This window comes from Pristiophorus japonicus, chromosome 8 (genome assembly GCF_044704955.1).
Source record: "Pristiophorus japonicus isolate sPriJap1 chromosome 8, sPriJap1.hap1, whole genome shotgun sequence".
Classification (NCBI taxonomy): Eukaryota; Metazoa; Chordata; class Chondrichthyes; family Pristiophoridae; genus Pristiophorus; species Pristiophorus japonicus.
The window spans coordinates 136,203,613-136,223,690 of record NC_091984.1 but is presented as its reverse complement, the minus strand read 5'-3'; the positions used below and the strand labels follow the sequence as shown (position 1 = coordinate 136,223,690).

Below are 20,078 nucleotides of genomic sequence, written 5' to 3'. Positions count from 1 at the left end.
GTGCGCCACTGTTAATTCATCAGCACAAATTTCTCTAAGTGCTGCCCACCACCACCTGTAGACTGACCTGTGACCCCCAGTACCTCACCCTGTTGTCCAGGCACAGACTAAATTTGGAAGTGCGGAATTAATAATAGTACCGCTATTTTTGTGGTGCTTTTCCACAGTTATAAACATCGCGGAGAAGGTTTTACATAACTGCACGTGCATGATTACACTCGTTGCATTGTTTGATCTTGCTGTTCTGCAACATTGCATTTAGCTAGCATTAAATAAATGTTTTATTTGAACAATCTTGCAGGTGTCAATTGTGAGATTAACTATGATGACTGTGCTAGCAACCCATGTGACTATGGAAGCTGTCAAGACGGCATCAATCGATATGACTGTGTCTGCAGCCCCGGCTATACAGGTAGGACCAGATGCCATAAAAGTGACGAGACTTGGGTTGCTGCTGTCGACATGTCCTACAGTACTGCTTTCTAACTTGTGCCCCAGGTCACTAATGTTTCCATTGTCAGCCGTGCCTCAGTTAGTAGCACTCTCGCCTCTGAGTCAGAAGGCTGTGGATCCAATTCCCACTCCAAATCTACCTCAAAAATCTGGGCTGGCACTCCAGTGTGGCACTGAGGGAACGCTACACTGTCGGAGGTGCCATCTTTTGGGTGAGATATTAAACTGAGGCCCTGTCTGCTCTCTCGGGTGTGTGTAAAAGATCCCATGGCACTGTTTCGAAGAAGAGCAGGAAAGTTGTTCCGGTGACTCGGCCAATATTTACCCTTCAATCAACGTAACAAAAACAGATTATCTGGTCATTATCACGTTGCTGTTTGTGGGAGCTTGCTGTGCGCAATTGGCTGCTGCGTTTCCCACATTGCAACAGTGACTACACTCAAAGTATGTCATTGGCTGTAAAACGCTCTGGGACATCCTGAGGTCATGAAAGTCACTGTAGAAACTCCTTTCTTTTTTCATTTTTAAAAAGCATTTCCGCGTCGGCTGTGTTGGGAATACATCATCAAAGGGATGAAGTACTCAACACCAGCTATTGATAGTCATGCGCTGGTGAACCTGACATCATGGTGTGGAAGTATTTTGGGTTAACCATTGAATACTTTGGGCACAATCAGTTTTTTTCAGTTCTTTTTAATTTTGGAGGCTGTGCTTTCCAAGTGGCCCACAGTCACTTTGGGCGCACACGTCATAGGTATCTGTTTCTGTGATGTTGGTTGAGGGATAAATATCGGTCAGAACACCAGGAAGAATTCCCCTGCTCTTCTTTGAAATATTGGCCAGGGATCTTTTGCATCCACTTGAGAGAGCAGACGGGGTCTCGGTTTCATGTCGCATTAGAAAGACGGCACCTTCGAAAGTGCAGCACTCCCTCAGTACAGCATTGGAATGTCAATCTAGATTTTGTGCTAGAGTCTCTGGAGTGGGATTTGAAACCACAACCTTGTGACTCAGAGGTGAGAGTGCTACCCACTGAGCCTCAGCTGGAAAAGACCAGAAGTTAGGTTGAAAAATGAGGATAAAATAAGATTTCAATGTCTTCAGCATCATTTTCTCCCCCATCCAACACGAATAAAAATTGGACTTTAAACATTAATAAAAATGTACAGTGAATTCATCAATGTGTTCTTGGAGCAATTAGGTCTGAGTATAAGGCACAAATTCAGCAATACATAGGTAAAGTTGTAAGGAAGGTAGTATATGGGGACTGGATGGGGAAGAAACAGGTTTGCCCCTCTTCATTCCCTTCGTTTGCTTTTTATTTAAAAAAAAACTCTTAGGTACTAGTGTTCCTGTACAATCTCCCATTACATGATCCTGACCCTCAGCATCCATTGCGTGTCCAGCTCTTGAGTTTTTAAATTGCGGATTCCATCCCTTAATGGGGAGGGGGCGGGTGTGGAGCTGGTTTCTTCTTGGAGTACAAGGCAGTAGCACCTTTCAAGGCCATCTGATCTCGACTATAGTTTGCGTATCTTTGAATAGGTAGTGTCGATTATTTGGAAGTTGTCAATCTCACTTGTGTTACTGAAATTTTGGTATAAAGCAATGAGCAATCTCTTCCTGATCATGTTGATTTTGCATGCGTTCTGTTTTATAAATGTGGAATGGTTTGCATCCAGTTCTTGCAATGGTTAATATCACAGGAATCATGCAGTGTAATTCTAGTGGTGATATTTCTGTGTTGGTGACAGCTACCTGGGGAGCAATCAATGGGCTCACTGTATTTGAAGAGGTAGGGTGGGGATGGAGAGAGAGAGCTCCCTGAGCAGTGAAATCATAAACTTGTTCAGAAAGAATAGGTTTACGATTTCATTCCTCAAAGCACACAGGAAATCTTTCGCGATGGTCTCTAAACCTTGGGCGGAGTTAACGGGTGCTCAGGCGATGTGCTTTGACAGGAGCTCGAGTCACATCCATCAAGCTGACACAAGAAAAGTTCATGGCTGTGCTCCTTAAATTAGAGACTAACAACAGATCTGCACTTAATAGATCTCTTCAAGACACATTTGCTATTTTGTTCTATTTCAAAAATTAAATCCTTCGCCAGTTCTTTGGTTTCCTGCTGAAAATCATCCCTGGCAACCAAGAGGCCAGGAAGGTGTCTTGCTTCTGATTGTCTGCTGCTAGTGTTCGAATTCACCACTTGGAAGGGGGAAGGTCATTTACATTGAGTTGGGTTGTTTTTGAGCAAGTCTGTTGCCTCCAGTTCTTCCTTTCCCCTCCCTTCCCCTACCTCTGCCAAATGAGTCCCACTTGAGACCTGTTGCAGTATTTTGATTCCTGTATCCAATCTGTAGACTGTATTGATGATGGGGGTGCAGGGCAGTGTGGACGGTGGGGGTGGGGAGGTGATCAGCGGTGAGGGGAATGATTAAAGGGAGATGCCTCCGTCCCGGTGCAGTTTGCACATTCAAATGTTTGCATTCCCTCTGCGCAGGTCCTATGTGCAACGTTGACATCGACGAATGTGCCTCCAACCCGTGTCACAACGGCGGCACGTGCTTGGATAAAATCAACCGCTTCGTGTGCCGCTGCCCTGAGGGCTACCATGACGCCCACTGTATATCGGAAGTGGACGAGTGTAAGAGCAGCCCTTGTATTCATGGCCAATGTGTGGACGACGTCAACAGGTCAGTTCCTGCAACTTTGTCTCTTGGTTCTTTTTCTTTCTGCCTTTTTCTGTCTCTAGGATGTCTGCATTTGATGTGTGCAGTGTTTATTTCTTTTAAACTTTTGCAGCTTTTATCTGGATAAAAGGGGGTGGGGATGGTGGGGGTGGGCAGTACCCACCCCATCAACAGATTGTCTGATCATTATCACATTGCTGTTTGTGGGAACTTGTTGTGTGCAAATTGGCTGTCGCATTTCCTACATTGCAACAGTGACTCCACTTCAAAAGTACTTCATTGACTGTCATCATCAACATAGGCAGTCCCTCGGAATCGAGGAAGACTTGCTTCCATTTTTAACATGCGTTCTGGGTTGGCTGTATAGTCCAAAAGGAGAACCACGGTCTCTGTCACAGGTGGGGCAGATAGTTGTTGAGGGAAAGGGTGGGTGGGACTGGTTTGTCGCATGCTCTTTCTGCTGCCTGCGCTTGACTTCTGCATGCCCTCAGCGACGAGACTACTGTAAAGTGCTTTGAGATAGCCTGACGTTGTGAAAGGCACTATATAAATGCAAGTTTTTATTTTCTTTCAAACTTTTTTTTAGAAGCGGGCAATTATTTTACAGCGCCGCTCTACGTTTCATTGTTCTGACTTTTGCAAATAAGGGGAGCTTGCGGTTAATTCGGTGCGAGTTGTGCCTTGCGTGTAGCCAAAGTTCTCACGGCTTGTTTGTTTTTGCAGTTACCAGTGTGTTTGTGAGGCCGGCTGGGCGGGAGTCAACTGTGACATGGACAAAGATGAGTGCGAGTCGAACCCTTGCCAGCACGGAGGAACCTGCGAGAACCTTGTCAACGGTTACAAGTGTACTTGCGTGAAGGGGTTCAAAGGTGAGCCAGGGACGGTGAAGTATTGAATGGGTGGAAGCAACAAGTGACGCTGTTCGAAGCTGAGCATTAAAGTTGCTGATTCTGATGACGCAGAACTGCATTGTCCCTTGTCCGAATCGTACAGTGCAGAAGGAGACCATTCGGCCCATCGTGTCTGTGCCAGCTCTTTGAAAGAGCTAACCAACTAGTCCCACTACCTTGCTCATTCACCCTGTAAATGTTTTCCTTCTCAAGGTATCCGGTACCAGAAAAATTACACCTTGGGAAAAGGGTTTTTCTAGTTTTCTGAAGCAATACTCCTGTTCTGTTGGGGTTTCTACCTGTTCCCACAAGGGTATGAATGGCTGGGCGAGATGTTCATTAACCATTTTAGAAGTAAAAAAAAAACATCACTTTTGAGTTCTTTCATTTGTTTGGCTTTCTATGTTTCTCTGCCTTGTGCTGAGGATGAGTCATTAGGCCCAAGTTTGCCCCCAGGGTTAGAACAGCACGTCTCCGTGTGGTACGTCGACTTTTTAGAACAGAAATGGCGCCTATTATTTACCTTGATATTCTCCCCTCCGTCCGCTCGATCCAGACCCTTGGCGCAGCGTAGCAGAACGCGTGGGGGGCGGAGCCAGGCCCCGACGTTGAAAACAGTGCCGGGACCTCTGCACATGCGCGCTAGAGTCTGTGCGAGCACGTGCAGTAGCTCCTCGCCCCGAGGCTGTGTGGGAGGGGCCCAAAGCACGCCGCCCTGGCCGAATGGGCTTACCGGGGCGGCGAACAGACTCGGGCCTCTCTTCCTCCCGTTCAGCTCCCAGTCTCCGCCCCCCCCCCTGCCCCTCGCATTCAGCTGTTCCCCCTCCTCCCCCCTTCTCTCCCTCCCTCCCTCCACATTGTTGTCAGCAGGGCCCGCCCGGCCTCTCGCTGGGGGCGGGGCCCACCCGAAGTCATCCGTGGGAGCCCAGCGGCGGCGGGGCCCATTCAGCCTTCCTCCCTCCCTCCCACACCCCGTTTAGCCCCTCCCCCCCATTCAGCCCCTCTCCTCTGCCCCCTCCCTCCCTCCCCTCTCTTCTCCCTCCACCCCCCCCTCTCCTCTCCCTCCACCCACCCCCATCCGCTCTCCCTCCACCCTCCCTCTCCTCTCTCCCTCCCCCTCCTCTCTCCCTCCACCCTCCCCCATCCGCTCTCCCTCCACCCTCCCCCTCCTCTCTCCCTCCCCCCTCCTCTCTCCCTCCCCCCTCCTCTCTCCCTCCACCCTCCCCCCTCCTCTCTCCCTCCACCCTCCCCCCTCCTCTCTCCCTCCACCCTCCCCCCCTCCTCTCTCCCTCCCCCCTCCCCCCCTCCTCTCTCCCTCCACCCTCCTCTCTCCCTCCCCCCTCCTCTCTCCCTCCCCCCTCCTCTCTCCCTCCCCCCTCCTCTCTCCCTCCCCCCTCCTCTCTCCCTCCCCTCTCCTCTCTCCCTCCACCCTCCTCTCTCCCTCCACCCTCCTCTCCTCTCTCCCTCCACCCTCCTCTCCTCTCTCCCTCCACCTCACCCCTCTCCTCTCTCCCTCCACCTCACCCCTCACCTCTCTCCCTCCACCTCACCCCCTCTCCTCTCTCCCTCCACCTCACCCCCTCTCCTCTCTCCCTCCACCTCACCCCCTCTCCTCTCTCCCTCCACCTCACCCCCTCTCCTCTCTCCCTCCACCTCACCCCCTCTCCTCTCTCCCTCCACCTCACCCCCTCTCCTCTCTCCCTCCACCTCACCCCCTCTCCTCTCTCCCTCCACCTCACCCCCTCTCCTCTCTCCCTCCACATCACCCCCTCTCCTCTCTCCCTCCACCTCACCCCCTCTCCTCTCTCCCTCCACCTCACCCCCTCTCCTCTCTCCCTCCACCTCACCCCCTCTCCTCTCTCCCTCCACCTCACCCCCTCTCCTCTCTCCCTCCACCTCACCCCCTCTCCTCTCTCCCTCCACCTCACCCCCTCTCCTCTCTCCCTCCACCTCACCCCCTCTCCTCTCTCCCTCCACCCCACACCTCTCCTCTCTCCCTCCACCCCACACCTCACCTCTCTCCCTCCACCCCACCCCTCTCCTCTCTCCCTCCACCCCACCCCTCTCCTCTCTCCCTCCACCCCCTCCCCTCTCCTCTCTCCCTCCACCCCCTCCCCTCTCCTCTCTCCCTCCACCCCCTCTCCTCTCCTCTCTCCCTCCACCCCCTCTCCTCTCCTCTCTCCCTCCACCCCCTCTCCTCTCCTCTCTCCCTCCACCCCCTCTCCTCTCCTCTCTCCCTCCACCCCCTCTCCTCTCCTCTCTCCCTCCACCCCCTCTCCTCTCCTCTCTCCCTCCACCCCCTCTCCTCTCCTCTCTCCCTCCACCCCCTCTCCTCTCCTCTCTCCCTCCACCCCCTCTCCTCTCCTCTCTCCCTCCACCCCCTCTCCTCTCCTCTCTCCCTCCACCCCCTCTCCTCTCCTCTCTCCCTCCACCCCCTCTCCTCTCCTCTTCCGTCAGAACCAGAGAGAGAGAGAGACACTGGCGGGTGGGGGCGGCCCAGCATGTTGTTGGAGGGCTCTCGGTGCTGCAGTCGGTGAGTAGAAACTTTATTTTTTATTTATTGATTTTTTTTATTTTTCATTTTTTCTTTTTTTTTATTGATTTATTGATTTATTGATCATTTATTATTGATGATGGCTCTTTATTTGTAAAAGTGAAGTGTTTAATGTTTGTAAACCTCCCTCCCCCAATCTCTTGTTCCCTACGCCTGATTTCTAAGTGTAGGCAAGGTTTTTCTGAGTGTACAAAAATCTACACTTACTCCATTCTAAGTTAGTTTGGAGTAAGTTTTCGCTGCCTAAACTTTCAAAAGTGGCCGGACACGGCCCCTTTTGGAAAAAAAAAATCTGTTCTAAAATGGAACTGTTCTAACTCACTAGTACTGGAGCAAACTAAATGCCGAGAATTGCAATTTGTAAGATGCTCCATTCTAAACTAGTTGCTCCAAAAAAACAGGAGCAACTTGAGCCGAAACTTGAGGCCAAAAATACTGCTCGTGATCTGACCAATTCCCCAGCCCTACTCCTATCTCAGGATATGTAGAAGTGTGGCCTGAGGGTGATTAAACAGCCATGTTTTCTTTCTTGAGCTTTAAGTTTTGTAATTGTTTCCCTTCCGCACCCCTAATTCCTTGAGCTTCCAGCTGACCCACACCATCCATATGGCGAATGTGTGGGTAGGTAGTTGGTGTGGACCTTCACTTCTCCTTTACTTCGTGACTGACCTCTGCCGAGCATGACCCCTCGGCGATGCAGCTGCATTGGGTCGCAATCCTAATATTGGCTGTCTGAATATGTGAATTGAAATGTTTGAGTGCATCTGCAGAAGAACACATTTTGGAGGGGGGGCCGGTGGGGGAGTTGCAGAGACTGGTGGTCCATTGGGATAGGCACGGACCTTTCACCTCTGGGACCTTAACTCAAATCCAGCCCAAGTTGATGGCTGTGAGATGCTTTTTGGGCAGTCAAATTTTTTTAAATTATTCAATCTTGGGGTGTGGGCTTCACTGTCAAGTCCAGCATTTATAGCCCTTCCCTAGTTGCCCTTGAGAAGATGGTAGTGAGCCGCCACCTTGAACTGCTGCAGTCCGTGTGGTGAAGGTACTCCCACAGTGCTGTTCGGGAGGCAGTTCCAGGATTTTGACCCAGCGACGATGAAGGAACGACCGATATATGTCCAAAGTCAGGATGCTGTGTGACTTGGAGGTGATGGGGTTTCCATGGGCCCTGCTTGGTGCTGGAGGTCATGGGTTTGAGAGGTGCTACCTAAGAAGTCGTGGCAACTTGCTGCGGTGCATCTTGTAGATAGTACACACTGCGGTCGGTCACAGTGTGCTGATGGTTAAAGCAATGAACATAACATAAGAATTAGGAGCAGGAGTAGGCCATAGGGCCCCTCGAGCCTGCTCCGCCATTCAATAAGATCATGGCTGATCTGATCATGGACTCTCTGCTCCACTTCCCCGCCCGCTCTCCCTAACCCTTTATCCCCTTCTCGTTTAAGAAACTGTCTAGTTCTGTCTTAAATTTATTCAACGTCCCAGCTTCCACAGCTCTCTGAGGCAGCGAATTCCACAGATTTACAACCCTCTGAGAAGAAATTTCCCCTCATCTTTGTTTTAAATGGGTGGCCCTTTATTCTAAGATTATGTCCTCTAGTCTCCTCCATCAGTGGAAACATTCTCTCTGCATCCACCTTGTCAAGCCCCTTCATAATCTTATGTTTCAATAAGATCACCTCATTCTTCTGAATTCCAATGAGTAGAGGCCCAACCTACTCAACCTTTCCTCATAAGTCAACCCCCTCATCCCCGGAATCAACCCAGTGAACCTTCTCTGAACTGCCTCCAACGCAAGTATATCCTTTCGTAAATATGTAAGCTAAAACTGCTTGCAGTATTCCAGGTGTAATCTCACCAATACCTTATATAGCTGCAGCAAGACTTCCCTGCTTTTATACTCCATCCCCTTTGCAATAAAGGCCAAGATACCATTGGCCTTCCTGATCACTTGCTGTACCTGCATACTAACCTTTTGTGTTTCATGCACAAGTACCCCCAGGTCCCGCTGTACTGCGGCACTTTGCAATCTTTCTCTATTTAAATAATAAATTGCTCTTTGATTTTTTTTTTCTGCCAAAGTGCATTACCTCACACTTTCCGAAATTTTTGCCCACTCACTTAGCCTGATTATGTCCTTTTGCAGTTTTTTGTGTCCTCCTCACACATTGCTTTTCCTTCCATCTTTGTATCGTCAGCAAACTGAAGGTTGAGGCAAGTGGATGGGGTGCCAATCAATGCTGTTTGGTAGGGCGTTCCAGGATATTGAGTCAGTGATGGTCCCTTTGTGGACACAGGTCCACAGTGCACAGCTGTACCTAATTTTCCACCCATTGGCAGTTTCGCTTATCGAAGCCTCGAGAGCTCGCTATGGATGTGGGGTGGGGGGGGGGGGGGCGGTGGGGGGAAATGTCACAGTGGGCAGTGCTCTTCTGGCGTTGGATCAAAGTCGCATCATTAGGGCAAAGTTAGAGGGCTTTTGACTCTGCATCTGGCAGTGCCAGGCCTGAGTTGGCCTTCATAGCGAGGGGATTTGAGTATAGGTACAGGAAGGTCTTCCTGCAGTTGTACAGGGCCTTGGTGAGACCACACCTTGAGTATTGTGTACAGTTTTGGTCTCCTAATCTGAGGAAGGTCATTCTTGCTATTGAGGGAGTGCAACGAAGGTTCACCAGACTGATTCCCGGGATGGCTGGACATATGAAGAAAGACTGCATCAACTAGGCTTATATTCACTGGAATTTAGAAGAATGAGAGGAGATCTCATAGAAACATATAAAATTCTGACGGGATTGGACAGGTTAGATGCAGGAAGAATGTTCCCAATGTTTGGGAAGTCCAGAACCAGGGGTCATAGTCTGAAGGATAAGGGATAAGCCATTTAGGACTGAGATGAGGAGAAACTTCTTCACTCAGAGAATTGTGAACCTGTGGAATTCTCTACCACAGAAAGTTGTTGAGGCCAGTTCGTTAGATATATTCCAGAGGGAGTTAGATGTGGCCCTAATGGCTAAAGGGATCAAGGGGTATGGAGAGAAAGCAGGAATGGGGTACTGAGGTGAATGATATGTCATGATCATATTGAATGACGGTGCAGACTCGAAGGGCAAAATGGCCTACTCCTGCACCTATTTTCTATGTTTCTATACTTTGTCCGGGTGCCTGAAAGAACCGGAGTTCCGTTGCCTAAAAGTAATATCCAATTACCTTTAATGAGCGCCAGGAAAAAAAAATAATCTTTTCTCCCCTCTCTCTTTTCTGAACCTTAAAGGCTCTGACTGCCAAATCAACATAAATGAATGTGCGTCAAACCCTTGCTTGAACAAAGGAGCCTGCGAGGATGGAGTGAATGTCTACTACTGCGTCTGCTCTCTCCCCTACACCGGTAAGGGTCAAAAAACAAAAACCTAAAAGGAGGCGGCACCGAGAATGCTGCAGTCAATGGCTTTGACCGAGGTGGTATGTGGAGATGTTGCTTATTTGGAATCCTCCTGCGTTGCGCCTGAGAGCCAGCAGTGAAATAGAAAAGGTGCTTGGACTGGGAAGAGCAGTCGGGCACGAACAATGTACTGAGCCCACAGATAAACATTTTTTTTTTTTTAAAAAGAGACCTGCACTCGCCAGAGGTGTGCGTTTGTTGTGGGTTTGAGCGCACGAGTATCTGTTTCAGAATTCAGCCACGCCCCCTGCCAGAAGGTAACTGTGTGCCACAGAGTCGCTTTTGAGTTATTGCCTGATTAACAGGCCAGGCCCATAGCTATCAAATTTCCACATCAAACAGTCTCAAACTCCTGCTCCATTTTTTATTAGTTTTACTTGTGTGAACCAAACTCAGTTCTGTAAACCCGCTGCAAAGTCTTCCTGGTGCAGGTGGGAGACTGAGGACCACCTTGGTTCAGGCACTGGGGAGGGGCAGGGTGGGGAGGGGGGACTTTGTCTGCTGGCTAGGTGTTGATGTCAACAACCCAGATTACCAAAGTCAGGCGCCGTGAATCCAGATTGACTTCATCTGTTTCCTAAATCAGAATGATCTTGTGTTTCATTCGCTAATCTCGAGTGGATGGGATGATGAAATTATCCTGGGTTGGGTGGGGGCGGGGCGAAGAAACAAAACAAATGTTTAAAGAAAAAAAGTATCTTCCAGAGTTCCTGCTCCTGATCAGTGGGCAATGATGCGTATGCATGGTTGTCCAGTAAGGCCAGGATCAGGTTCAGTGATGATGTCTCCTCCGTTATCGTGTATCCGGCTCGTGGTCAGGATGCGAGAAGCATGGCTGATTTACTTCCTCTCCCTGACTCCTCTTCAGCACGAGGTCGATTCTAGCTCCGCAGTGCTACTGCCTCAGCTATGATCGGCTAATTTAGCACAGGCTAAGGGTGCAACTGGAGGCATTTGGTGTATCCACAGTACCACAGTTATCTCTGACCACTAGCTGATCAGGGAAGGTCTCCCATTTATGTACCACCCGTCACGACCTTAAGACCTCAAACACTTTACAACCAATGAAATACTGTTATATTGTTGGGGAAACTAGACAGCCAGGTCCCATAAACAGCAATGTGATAATGAACAGATAGGGCCATGGGATCTTTTATGTCCACCTGAGAGAGCAGGTGGGGCCACGGTTTAACGTCTCATCTGAAAATTATGGTATTTCCAACAGTGCAGCGCTCCCTCAGTATTCTTCTTCTTAGGCAGTCCCCCGGAGTCGAGGATGACTTGCTTCCACACTAATATGAGTTCTAAAGCGACTGATGAGACCAATGCGGGATCTACAGACTCTGTCACAGGTGGGGCAGGTGGTGGTTGAAGGGACGAGTGGATGGGGTGCTTAGTTTGTCGTACGCTCCTTCCGCTGTTTGTACTTGGCTTCTGTTTGCTCCCGACGAAGAAACTCTGTGTTCGACGCCTTCTCTAATGCTTTGAGATGTCTTGGGCCAGGGATTCCCAAGAGTTGGTGGGGATGTTACATTTTTTCAAGGAGGATTTGAGGGCGTCCTCGAAGCGTTTTCTCTGCCCTCCTGGGACTCGCTTGCCGGGACGGAGCTCGGAGTAGAGTGCTTGTTTCAGGAAGCTTGTATCAGGCAATGTGGACAAGGTCGCCCGACCATCGGAACTGATTGAGCATGGGCAATGCTTCGATGATGGGGACATTGGCCTGAGGGAGAGAATGCTGCACTGGGAGTGTCAGCTTGGAATATGCGCCCAAGTCTCTAGAAGTGGGACATGAACCCACGACTGATTCAGAGACAAGTGTGCTGCCCACTGAGCCACAGCCGTGCCGTTAGAGGAGGACTTGGACTTGGGAGCTTTGGCGGCTTTAAATTGTTCAAGCCCATTGGGCCTCCATCGGTGTTTTAATCTGCCCAAGCCACCCTGTCTAATGCTGCTCACTCCCCTTACTCTCCAATCTCCCTCTTCAAGCAGCTATCTTAACTCCCTTGTAAAAAATATTTGTCGATTGTACTTCCATTGTTGAGGCAGATAATTCTGCCTGTCATGGGTTTAGTCTGGCTGTGCCGATGGGAAAGGTGGCCCAAGGCCTTTCCCAAGCATTCTCAAGGTGCAGATTACATTTATTTTTAAACTATACGCAGAGCTGTTGCATCCCGCTGCCTGTTGCTGCCAAGTTATCTCGCAGATTGTTTTCAAACTTTCTGGTACATCATGCACATTAGTTTCTGACCTTGTTTTGTGTCTCTGCTGAGCATTGCTGTTGTTTCACCAGTTCATTGCCCGTTTTCCAAACCCAGCCGCGTCTGGGCTAGTTGGAAGGGTGGCTGTTGTAGTGCGAGACCCTTAACGTTTTGTTTATTTCTACCAGCCAGCGTTGTCTTTTCCCCTCTCTCTACTATCAACTGCATGCCCCCCCTCCCATACCAGCCCCCCCTGGACTGCCGCAATGAGACTGTGACTGGGACCTGTAATATACTATTCCCATTAATAGAATCATACAGCACAGGAGACTATTCGGCCCATAGTGTTGCTGTCAGCTCTATGAAAGAGCTCTCCAGTCAGTCCCACTCCCCTTCTCTTTCCCCACAGTCCTTTTGAAAGAATACTTGCATTTAAATAGTGCCTTTCACAACCACCAGATGTCTCAAAGCGCTTTGCAGCCAATTAAGTACTTTTGAAGTGTAGTTACTTTAGCCAAAGTTCTTAAATCTGCGCTCTCTGGTTACCGACCCTCCTGCCAGTGGAAACGGTTTCTCCTCATTTACTTTATCAAAACCCCTCTCATTTTTGAGCACCTCTATTAAATCCTCCCTTAACATTCTCTGCTTGAAGGAGAACAATGCCAGTTAAAAAAGAAGTGTTCCAATACTTGTTTGGAGCAGGTTTCCCTGCAGGCGACATTGTACAGAGGACACCAGGGTTGTTGCAGCAGTCCCAACCGTGCCTGGCTCTAACGGCTCTTTGTTCTTCCTCCTTCCCTCCCTTGTTCTGTTCAGGCAAGGATTGCGAATCTGTTCTCGCTCCGTGTTCCTCCCAACCATGCGAAAATGGAGGTGTGTGCAGTGAAACGGAAGACTATGAGAATTACATGTGCATGTGCACAATGGGCTGGCAAGGTGAGTGTTCTTCACAGGCACATTGGGAGTCATCATCATAGGCAGTCCCTCGAAACGAGGATGACTTGCTTCCACGCCAAAAAAGGATGAGTTCACAAGTGTTTCAATGAAGGACCTAATATTCCAGGTCCTGAACTACATCCTGAAGGATGGAAGATGACCGTGCGTCGATTTTTTTTAACGTAGGGTGGCCGTTGCACACCAGCCACCACACGGGCTTAGGAGTAGGAGGAGGCCAGTCAGCCCCTCGAGCCGACTCCGCCATTCAAATAGATCATGGCTGACCTGTACCTCAACTTCATTTACCCGTCTTTGTTCCATGTCTCTCTATCCTTGCCTAACAAAAAGCAATTGATCCTCGCCTTGAAAGCTCCAATTGACCCCAAGCATCCACAACCTTTTTTTTCCGGCGAGGCAGGTGGGGGATGGAGAGAGAGTTCTAGATTTCTACTTCCCTTTGTGTGGAATAAGTGCTTCGCGATATCCCTCCTGAAAAGCTTGGCTCTAATTTTAAAATTGTGCTCCCTCGTTCTTCATTTTCCCCCATTAGATGAAACCGTTTCTCTCGATCTACCCAATCATAAGAACATAAGAAATAGGAGCAGGAGTTGGCCATTTGGCCCCTCGAGCCTGCTCCGCCATTCAATAAGATCATGGCTGATCTGATCATGGACTCAGCTTCACTTCCCTGCCCACTCCCCATAACCCTTTATTCCCTTATCATTCAAAAATCTGTCTATCTCTGTCTTAAATATATTCAATGACCCAGCCTCCACAGCTCTCTGGGGCAGCGAATTCCACAGATTTACGACCCCCTGAGAGAAGAAATTCCTCCTCATCTCTGTTTTAAATGGGCGGCCCCTTATTCTGAGACCATGTCCCCTAGTTTTAGTTTCCCCTATCAGTGGGAACATCCTCTCTGCATCCACCTTGTCAAGCCCCCTCATAATCTTTTACGTTTCAATATGATCACACCTCATTCTTCTGAACTTCAATGTGTATAGGCCTAACCAATCGAATCCCTTTATCATTTTAAACACCTCAATTAGACCACCCCTCAATCTTCTTAACTCAAGGGAATACAAGTCAAGTTTTTGCAACAGATCCTCATAATTTAACCCTTTGAGCCCCGGTATCATTCTGGTGAATCTGCACTTCACCCTCTCCAAGGCCAATATATTGTTCCTGGGGTGCTTTCCCCAGAGCTGAACGCAATGTTCCAGGTGGGGGCTAACCAGAGCTTTATACAACGTCAGCATAGCTTCCTTCCCTTTGTATTCTATCTTGTATTGAAAACCTAGTCAGGGTTGACCTGAGAGAGGTCTTTAAGGTTGTGAAAGGGTAGATGTGGAGAAAGGTGTTCCCACTTATGGGGGAGACCAGAACTAGGGGGCCATAACTACAAGATGATCACTAATAAATCTAATGGGGAATTCAGGAGAAACCGCTTTACCCGGAGAGCGGTGAGAATGTGACTCTTGCTCCCTCTGGGAGTGGCTGAGGCGAATAGCATGGATGCATTTAAAGGGGAAGTTGGATAAACACACGAGGGGTAAAAGGAATCGAAGGTTATGCTGGTTGGGTGGGAGGAGGCTTGTGTGGAGCATAAACAACAGCATGCACCAGTTGGGCCAAATGTTTCTGTGCTGTAAATTCTATGAAAGATTGTTTTCTCCCATTTCTCACATACTGTACTTGTAAGTTAAAAGAATACAAATAGAGATTGTGCAGGCACTTGACTCTTGGGCCTTTCCTTCCTGTGCAGCAGATTTTTTTTTTAACCACATAGAGAATTTGGTATTACTCTGACATGATGCTGTACATATATATAATGCATGCTTACCTTGTAGGTCCGAGGTGCTCAGTGGATATTGATGAGTGTGTTGCTAATCCATGTAAAAACGGCGCTGCTTGTCAAAATACTCCTGGGAGCTACGAGTGTCGGTGCCTCCCTGGCTACACTGGAGTGAACTGTGAGACAAACGTCGATGACTGCAGCCCCAGTAAGTGCTTTAAAGACAGATTGAAAAGGTGCCACCTAAAGGTGACTGTTCACTTGTTCGTTTCTCTTTGAGAGAAAGAACTTGCATGTCTGCCGCACCTTTCACGGCCTTCAGGACATCCCAAAGCACTTTACAGACAATGGAGTACTTTCTGAGCTGTCGTCACTGCTGTAATGAAGGAAACGTGCACACAGCAAGCTCCCATGACGTTGATGATTTTTTTTAAAAATTCATTCACCGGATGTGGGCACCGCTGCAAGGCCAGCATCTATTGCCCATTCTTAATTGCCCTGGAGAAGATGGCGGTGAGCTGAGTGGCTTGCTAGACTATTTCAGAGGGCAATTCAGAGTCAACCACATTGTTGTTGGTCTGGAGTCACATGTCGGCCACACGATTTCCTTCCCTATGGGTTTTTACAGATGCTAGTTTCATGGTCGCCGGTACTAGCTTTTTAATTACAGATTTTATTTAATTTTGTTATTTAATTTAAATTCCCCAGCTGCCGTGGTGGGATTTGAGCTCGTACAGGTCTCTGGATTACTAATCCAGTAACATAACCACTGTGCTACCATATCCCGGTAGCAGATCGTCTGTTTTAGTGATGGGTTGAGGGAGAAATATTTGGCCAGGAAACTGGGGACAATTCACCAGCTCTCCTTAAAGGGACACGTCCACCTAAGGGGCAGACACTGCAGCGGTTTAACGTCTCATCCAAAGGACGGCACATCCGACAGTGCAGCACTTCACTCAGTACTGCATTGAAATGTCAGCCGAGATTTTGTGCTCAAGTTTCTGGAGTGGGGCCTGAACTCACGACCTCCTGACTCTGAAGGGAGAATGCTACCCACTGAGCCATGGTTGACACCTTTATGCTTTTGTAAATATGGTTTAGCCTGCTTAATGCAGCGCCGTTGGTCGTGACTCAGTAATTAAAATGTGTTGCGGTGACTTCATAGATCCGTGCCAGAATGGAGGGTCCTGTATAGATGGTGTCAACACGTTCTCCTGCAACTGCTTGCTGGGGTTCACTGGCGACAAGTGCCAGCAAGAGATAAACGAGTGCTTCAGTAACCCATGTCTGAACAGTGGGAACTGCTCCGATTATGTCAACAGTTACGTCTGCAAGTGCCTGCAAGGCTTCAATGGAATTCACTGTGAAAACAACATGCCTGACTGCACAGAGAGGTAAGGCTAAAAGAAAGATTGGCATTTATATAGAGACTTTCACCACCTCAGGAAGTCCAAAAGCGCTTTACAGCCAATGAAGTACTTTTTGAAGTGTAGTCACTGTTGTAATGTTGGAAACGCGGCAGCTAATTTGCGCACAGCAAGCTCCCACAAACAGCAATGTGATAATGACCAGATAATCTTTTTTTAATAGTGTTGTTTGATGGATAAAATATCACTGGGGAAAACTCCCCTGCTCCTCTTCTTCAAAAAGTGCCACAGGATTTTTTACGTACACCTGAGAGGGCAGATGGGGGTCTTGGTTTATCATCTCATCTGCAAGATGACATCTTGGGGAATGCAGTACTCCCCCAGCACTGCACTGGAGTGTGGGCCTGGGTTACGTGCTCGAGTCTCGAGTCGATCTTGAACCCACAAGCTTCTGACTCTGAGGCGAGAGTGCTACCCACTGAGCCATGGCGGACACCGAGCGGGGGAGAAGGGAAGGTTTGGGGTTGGCGCAAGTAGTTACTCTGATTAAATTCTTAAAGCAAGCTTGTGATTTCACTGTGCAAAATGTCACAGCTCCCAACTCATTGCAGCTCGGCTCTCTGCTGTTAAAGAGGTAATATAGTTAAACAAAATCTAATTTAACCTGACGATGCCCTTGAGCAACCTTTTGTTGCATAAGTTACACTGCTGGTCAGAAACACAGGAGTTGTATGTAAGTGCTCCACCTCGGATGACACACGTGCTCGCTTACCTTGTATTCCATGGAAACGGGGTCTGCAAGTTTTGCCGGCAGGGTATGGGAGTGGATTATTTTTTTTATTCGTTCAACAGATGTGGACGTCGCCGGCAAGGCCAGTATTTATTGCCCATCCCAAATTACCCTCCAGAAGCCCCTGAATACAACTGAGTGGCTCGCTCGGCCATCTCAGGGCAGTTAAGAGTCAACCACATTGCTGTAGGTCTTAAATCACACATAGGCCAGACCGGGTCAGGACAGCAGATTTCCTTCCCTAAAGGACATTAGCGAACCAGTTGGGTATTTACGACAATCCAGTAGTTTCATGGATTGTCACCATTCCTAATACAGGTTGAATCTCCCTTATCCGGGAGTCCCTTATCCAGCACCACCCCTCGTCCGGAACCATTCCCAGTCGCTCCGATATGAACAAATTGAAGCCCTTCCTCGCTGCCAACTCCCGCAGTCACTGGCCTGACCCCGTCTCTCTGGCGTACTCCTAGCCCCAAGATTCCCTTGCTCAGTACCTGTACCATCCAATTTAACATGACATCCCCATATCCGGCAAAATCCCTTGTCCACTACAGGCCAGGTCCCGGATAAGAGGGGTTCAACCTGTACTAGCTTTTTATTTCAAATTTATTTAATTAAACTGAATTTAAATTCCCCAGCTGCCATGGTGGGATTTGAACTCGTATCTCCAGATCATTAGGCCAGGCCTCTGGATTAATAGTCCAGTGATATAGCCACTATGCGACCGTTCCCTGTTGGTGGTGTAAACCTAGAGAACCGAACCAACTTGGAGGGGCTGGTCTGCCAAAAGTTCCCCAAGTGGGTGCTGGAATTACTGTTCTAAATGGCTGATCCTAGGCCGCCTCTAACTTTGAACCAGCGGACAATGGAGAGACACGCTTAACCGGATTGTAATATTTATCATCCTGGTTACAATTGGGGCGAATACATTGGCGGTTTCATTGCGATCGCATTTTCAATCCAAGATCTGGGTTTACGTTGAGTTTTTAAAAAGTCAGATACTGTTTTCCGAGATCGTTGGGACCAGGAGTAGGCCATTCCATTCGCTCATGGCTGATCTGCACCTCAACTCCTTTAGCTGACTGTGCTCCCTACCTCTCCATACCCTTACCTCACACAAATTAAATCGATCTCAGTCTTGAAAGCTCCAATTGAACCCCAGAATCTAATGTTTTTTTAGGGTTGGGTGTTCCAGATTTCTACTTTCCTGGGCGTGAAAAAGTATTTCCTGATTTCGCTCTCGAATGGTCTCGCTCTTAATTTTAAGATTTGCCCCCACGTTCTAGATCCCCCAGCCAATGAAAATAGTTCCTGTGTATCTCACCTATCGAATCCTTTTACCATTTTAGAAAATATAATCCAAAATTTTGATACAGGAAATCGGAGACGACACTGGCTAAAATTACATGACTATTATTTTTGTAATTTTTTTTTGTCAGTCATTTTGTACGTGGTTTTCCTCGTTTTTAAAAAAAATGTTATCCATTAAAATTGTAAGTGTTGGTTACGAGGGTTGCAGCTGGAACCAGTGTCGTAGCACGTTCTCTGTGGAGAACTTGAATGGGCAATTCGGGCCATACTGCATGTGTGAAAGGGTTAAGTTATGGCGGGGGTGACGGAATGTGCGAAAACCGCAGGCAGGCATCAAACTGTAAGAAAAGGAACACCTGGGTGGAGTGCCATTTCACTCAAGCAATTCATTGTCCTGAGTTTATCCTCGCATTACCTGCTAAAGATGAGATGGTTTCAGCCTGCAGTATTTCTGGAGGGGTTTAGGCACGAGAGGTGAAAAGAAAGCCAGGCTGACAGGCCATGTTGGAGGATGAAGCTGGGCGGCGGTTGCGGCGAGAGGGGAGGTGGCGGTGGGGGGGAGGGAGAGGGCGTTTGCGGAGGGAGTGGAAGAGGATTCCCACACATTGTTGCTGCATTCCTCTTCACCATTAATCTCCATTAGCCTGCTGTAAATCAGCCGAGGCTTGCTGCAGGCTGTACGGCCAGTCACTAATCCCTCAAAGCAGCTTGGGGAAGGGGCGGGCGCGGGAAGGGAGTGGGGGGTGGTGGGGGGGGCAGTGTTGGGAAGAGAAACAGAACTCCATTGTGTTCCTCTGTCCCGACGAGTACTCGCTAACCCTTTCCGTGCCGGCAGCAAGATCCTAGGGGGTCGTCGGGTGTGTACCCGGGTGCTGGCAAGCGAGGTGCGGGATAATGTTGCCCCTTTGTCCTGTCCCACGAGCCAACTGACCCCTTACTACTGTCACTCGGTCTTCCCCTTGCAAAGTTAGAATGCAGGCTCTTTGTACAGATCTCGCCATGTGTGGCACTGAGGTGATTCGCTCGCGTGATATGTCTAATAACTACAAGACTCAGTTTTCTCCCCCCTGCCTCCAATTTATTCTTGTACAAAGTGAAAGACTGAAACATACAAAATTCTTGCAGGGTTTGACAGGGTAAATGCAGGGAGAATGCTTCCTCTGGCTGGGGAGGGGTCACAATCTCAGAATAAGGGATCGTCCATTTAGGACTGAGATGAGGAGAAATTTCTTCACTAAGAGGGTGGTGAATCTTAAGGCTGTGGAGGCTCGGTCTTTTGAGTATATTCAAGACGGAGATTGATAGATTTTTAGATATTAGATATTAAGGGAATCCAGGAATACGGGGACAGTGCAGGAAAGTGGAGTTGAGGTCGATGATCAGCCTTAATCTCACTGAATGGCGGAGCAGGCTCGAGGGGCCGAATGGCCTACTTCTGCTCTCAATTCTTATGTTCTTAAGAGACATCAGTGGTCGGGATTTCTTAAATTAGTTTTCAACGTCAGCCTGAACTTGAGCCGTTGTTACCTTGTTTGAGGCTGCAGTTGAAGCCGCACGGGTTTCCTCCATCTCTCTCATGTGCCAGGGGCGTCGGGGAGAACATTTAAACGCAGCTCTATCTGCCTGGCATTTTAGAACTAACTCAATGCCCC

At 48.7% G+C, this 20,078-nt stretch overlaps 1 protein-coding gene across 1 annotated transcript in view; it reads left to right on the top strand.

Annotated features, from left to right (window-relative positions):
• LOC139268760 (neurogenic locus notch homolog protein 2-like) overlaps positions 1 to 20,078 on the top strand; it is a 209,585-nt gene that overhangs the window by 143,773 nt on the left and 45,734 nt on the right. The window contains exons 12-18 of the mRNA XM_070887431.1: positions 302 to 412; positions 2,954 to 3,146; positions 3,867 to 4,012; positions 9,862 to 9,975; positions 13,044 to 13,163; positions 15,014 to 15,166; positions 16,124 to 16,352. Of these exons, the coding sequence (XP_070743532.1) occupies positions 302 to 412; positions 2,954 to 3,146; positions 3,867 to 4,012; positions 9,862 to 9,975; positions 13,044 to 13,163; positions 15,014 to 15,166; positions 16,124 to 16,352 (1,066 nt within the window). The remainder of the gene's footprint in view (positions 1 to 301; positions 413 to 2,953; positions 3,147 to 3,866; positions 4,013 to 9,861; positions 9,976 to 13,043; positions 13,164 to 15,013; positions 15,167 to 16,123; positions 16,353 to 20,078) is intronic.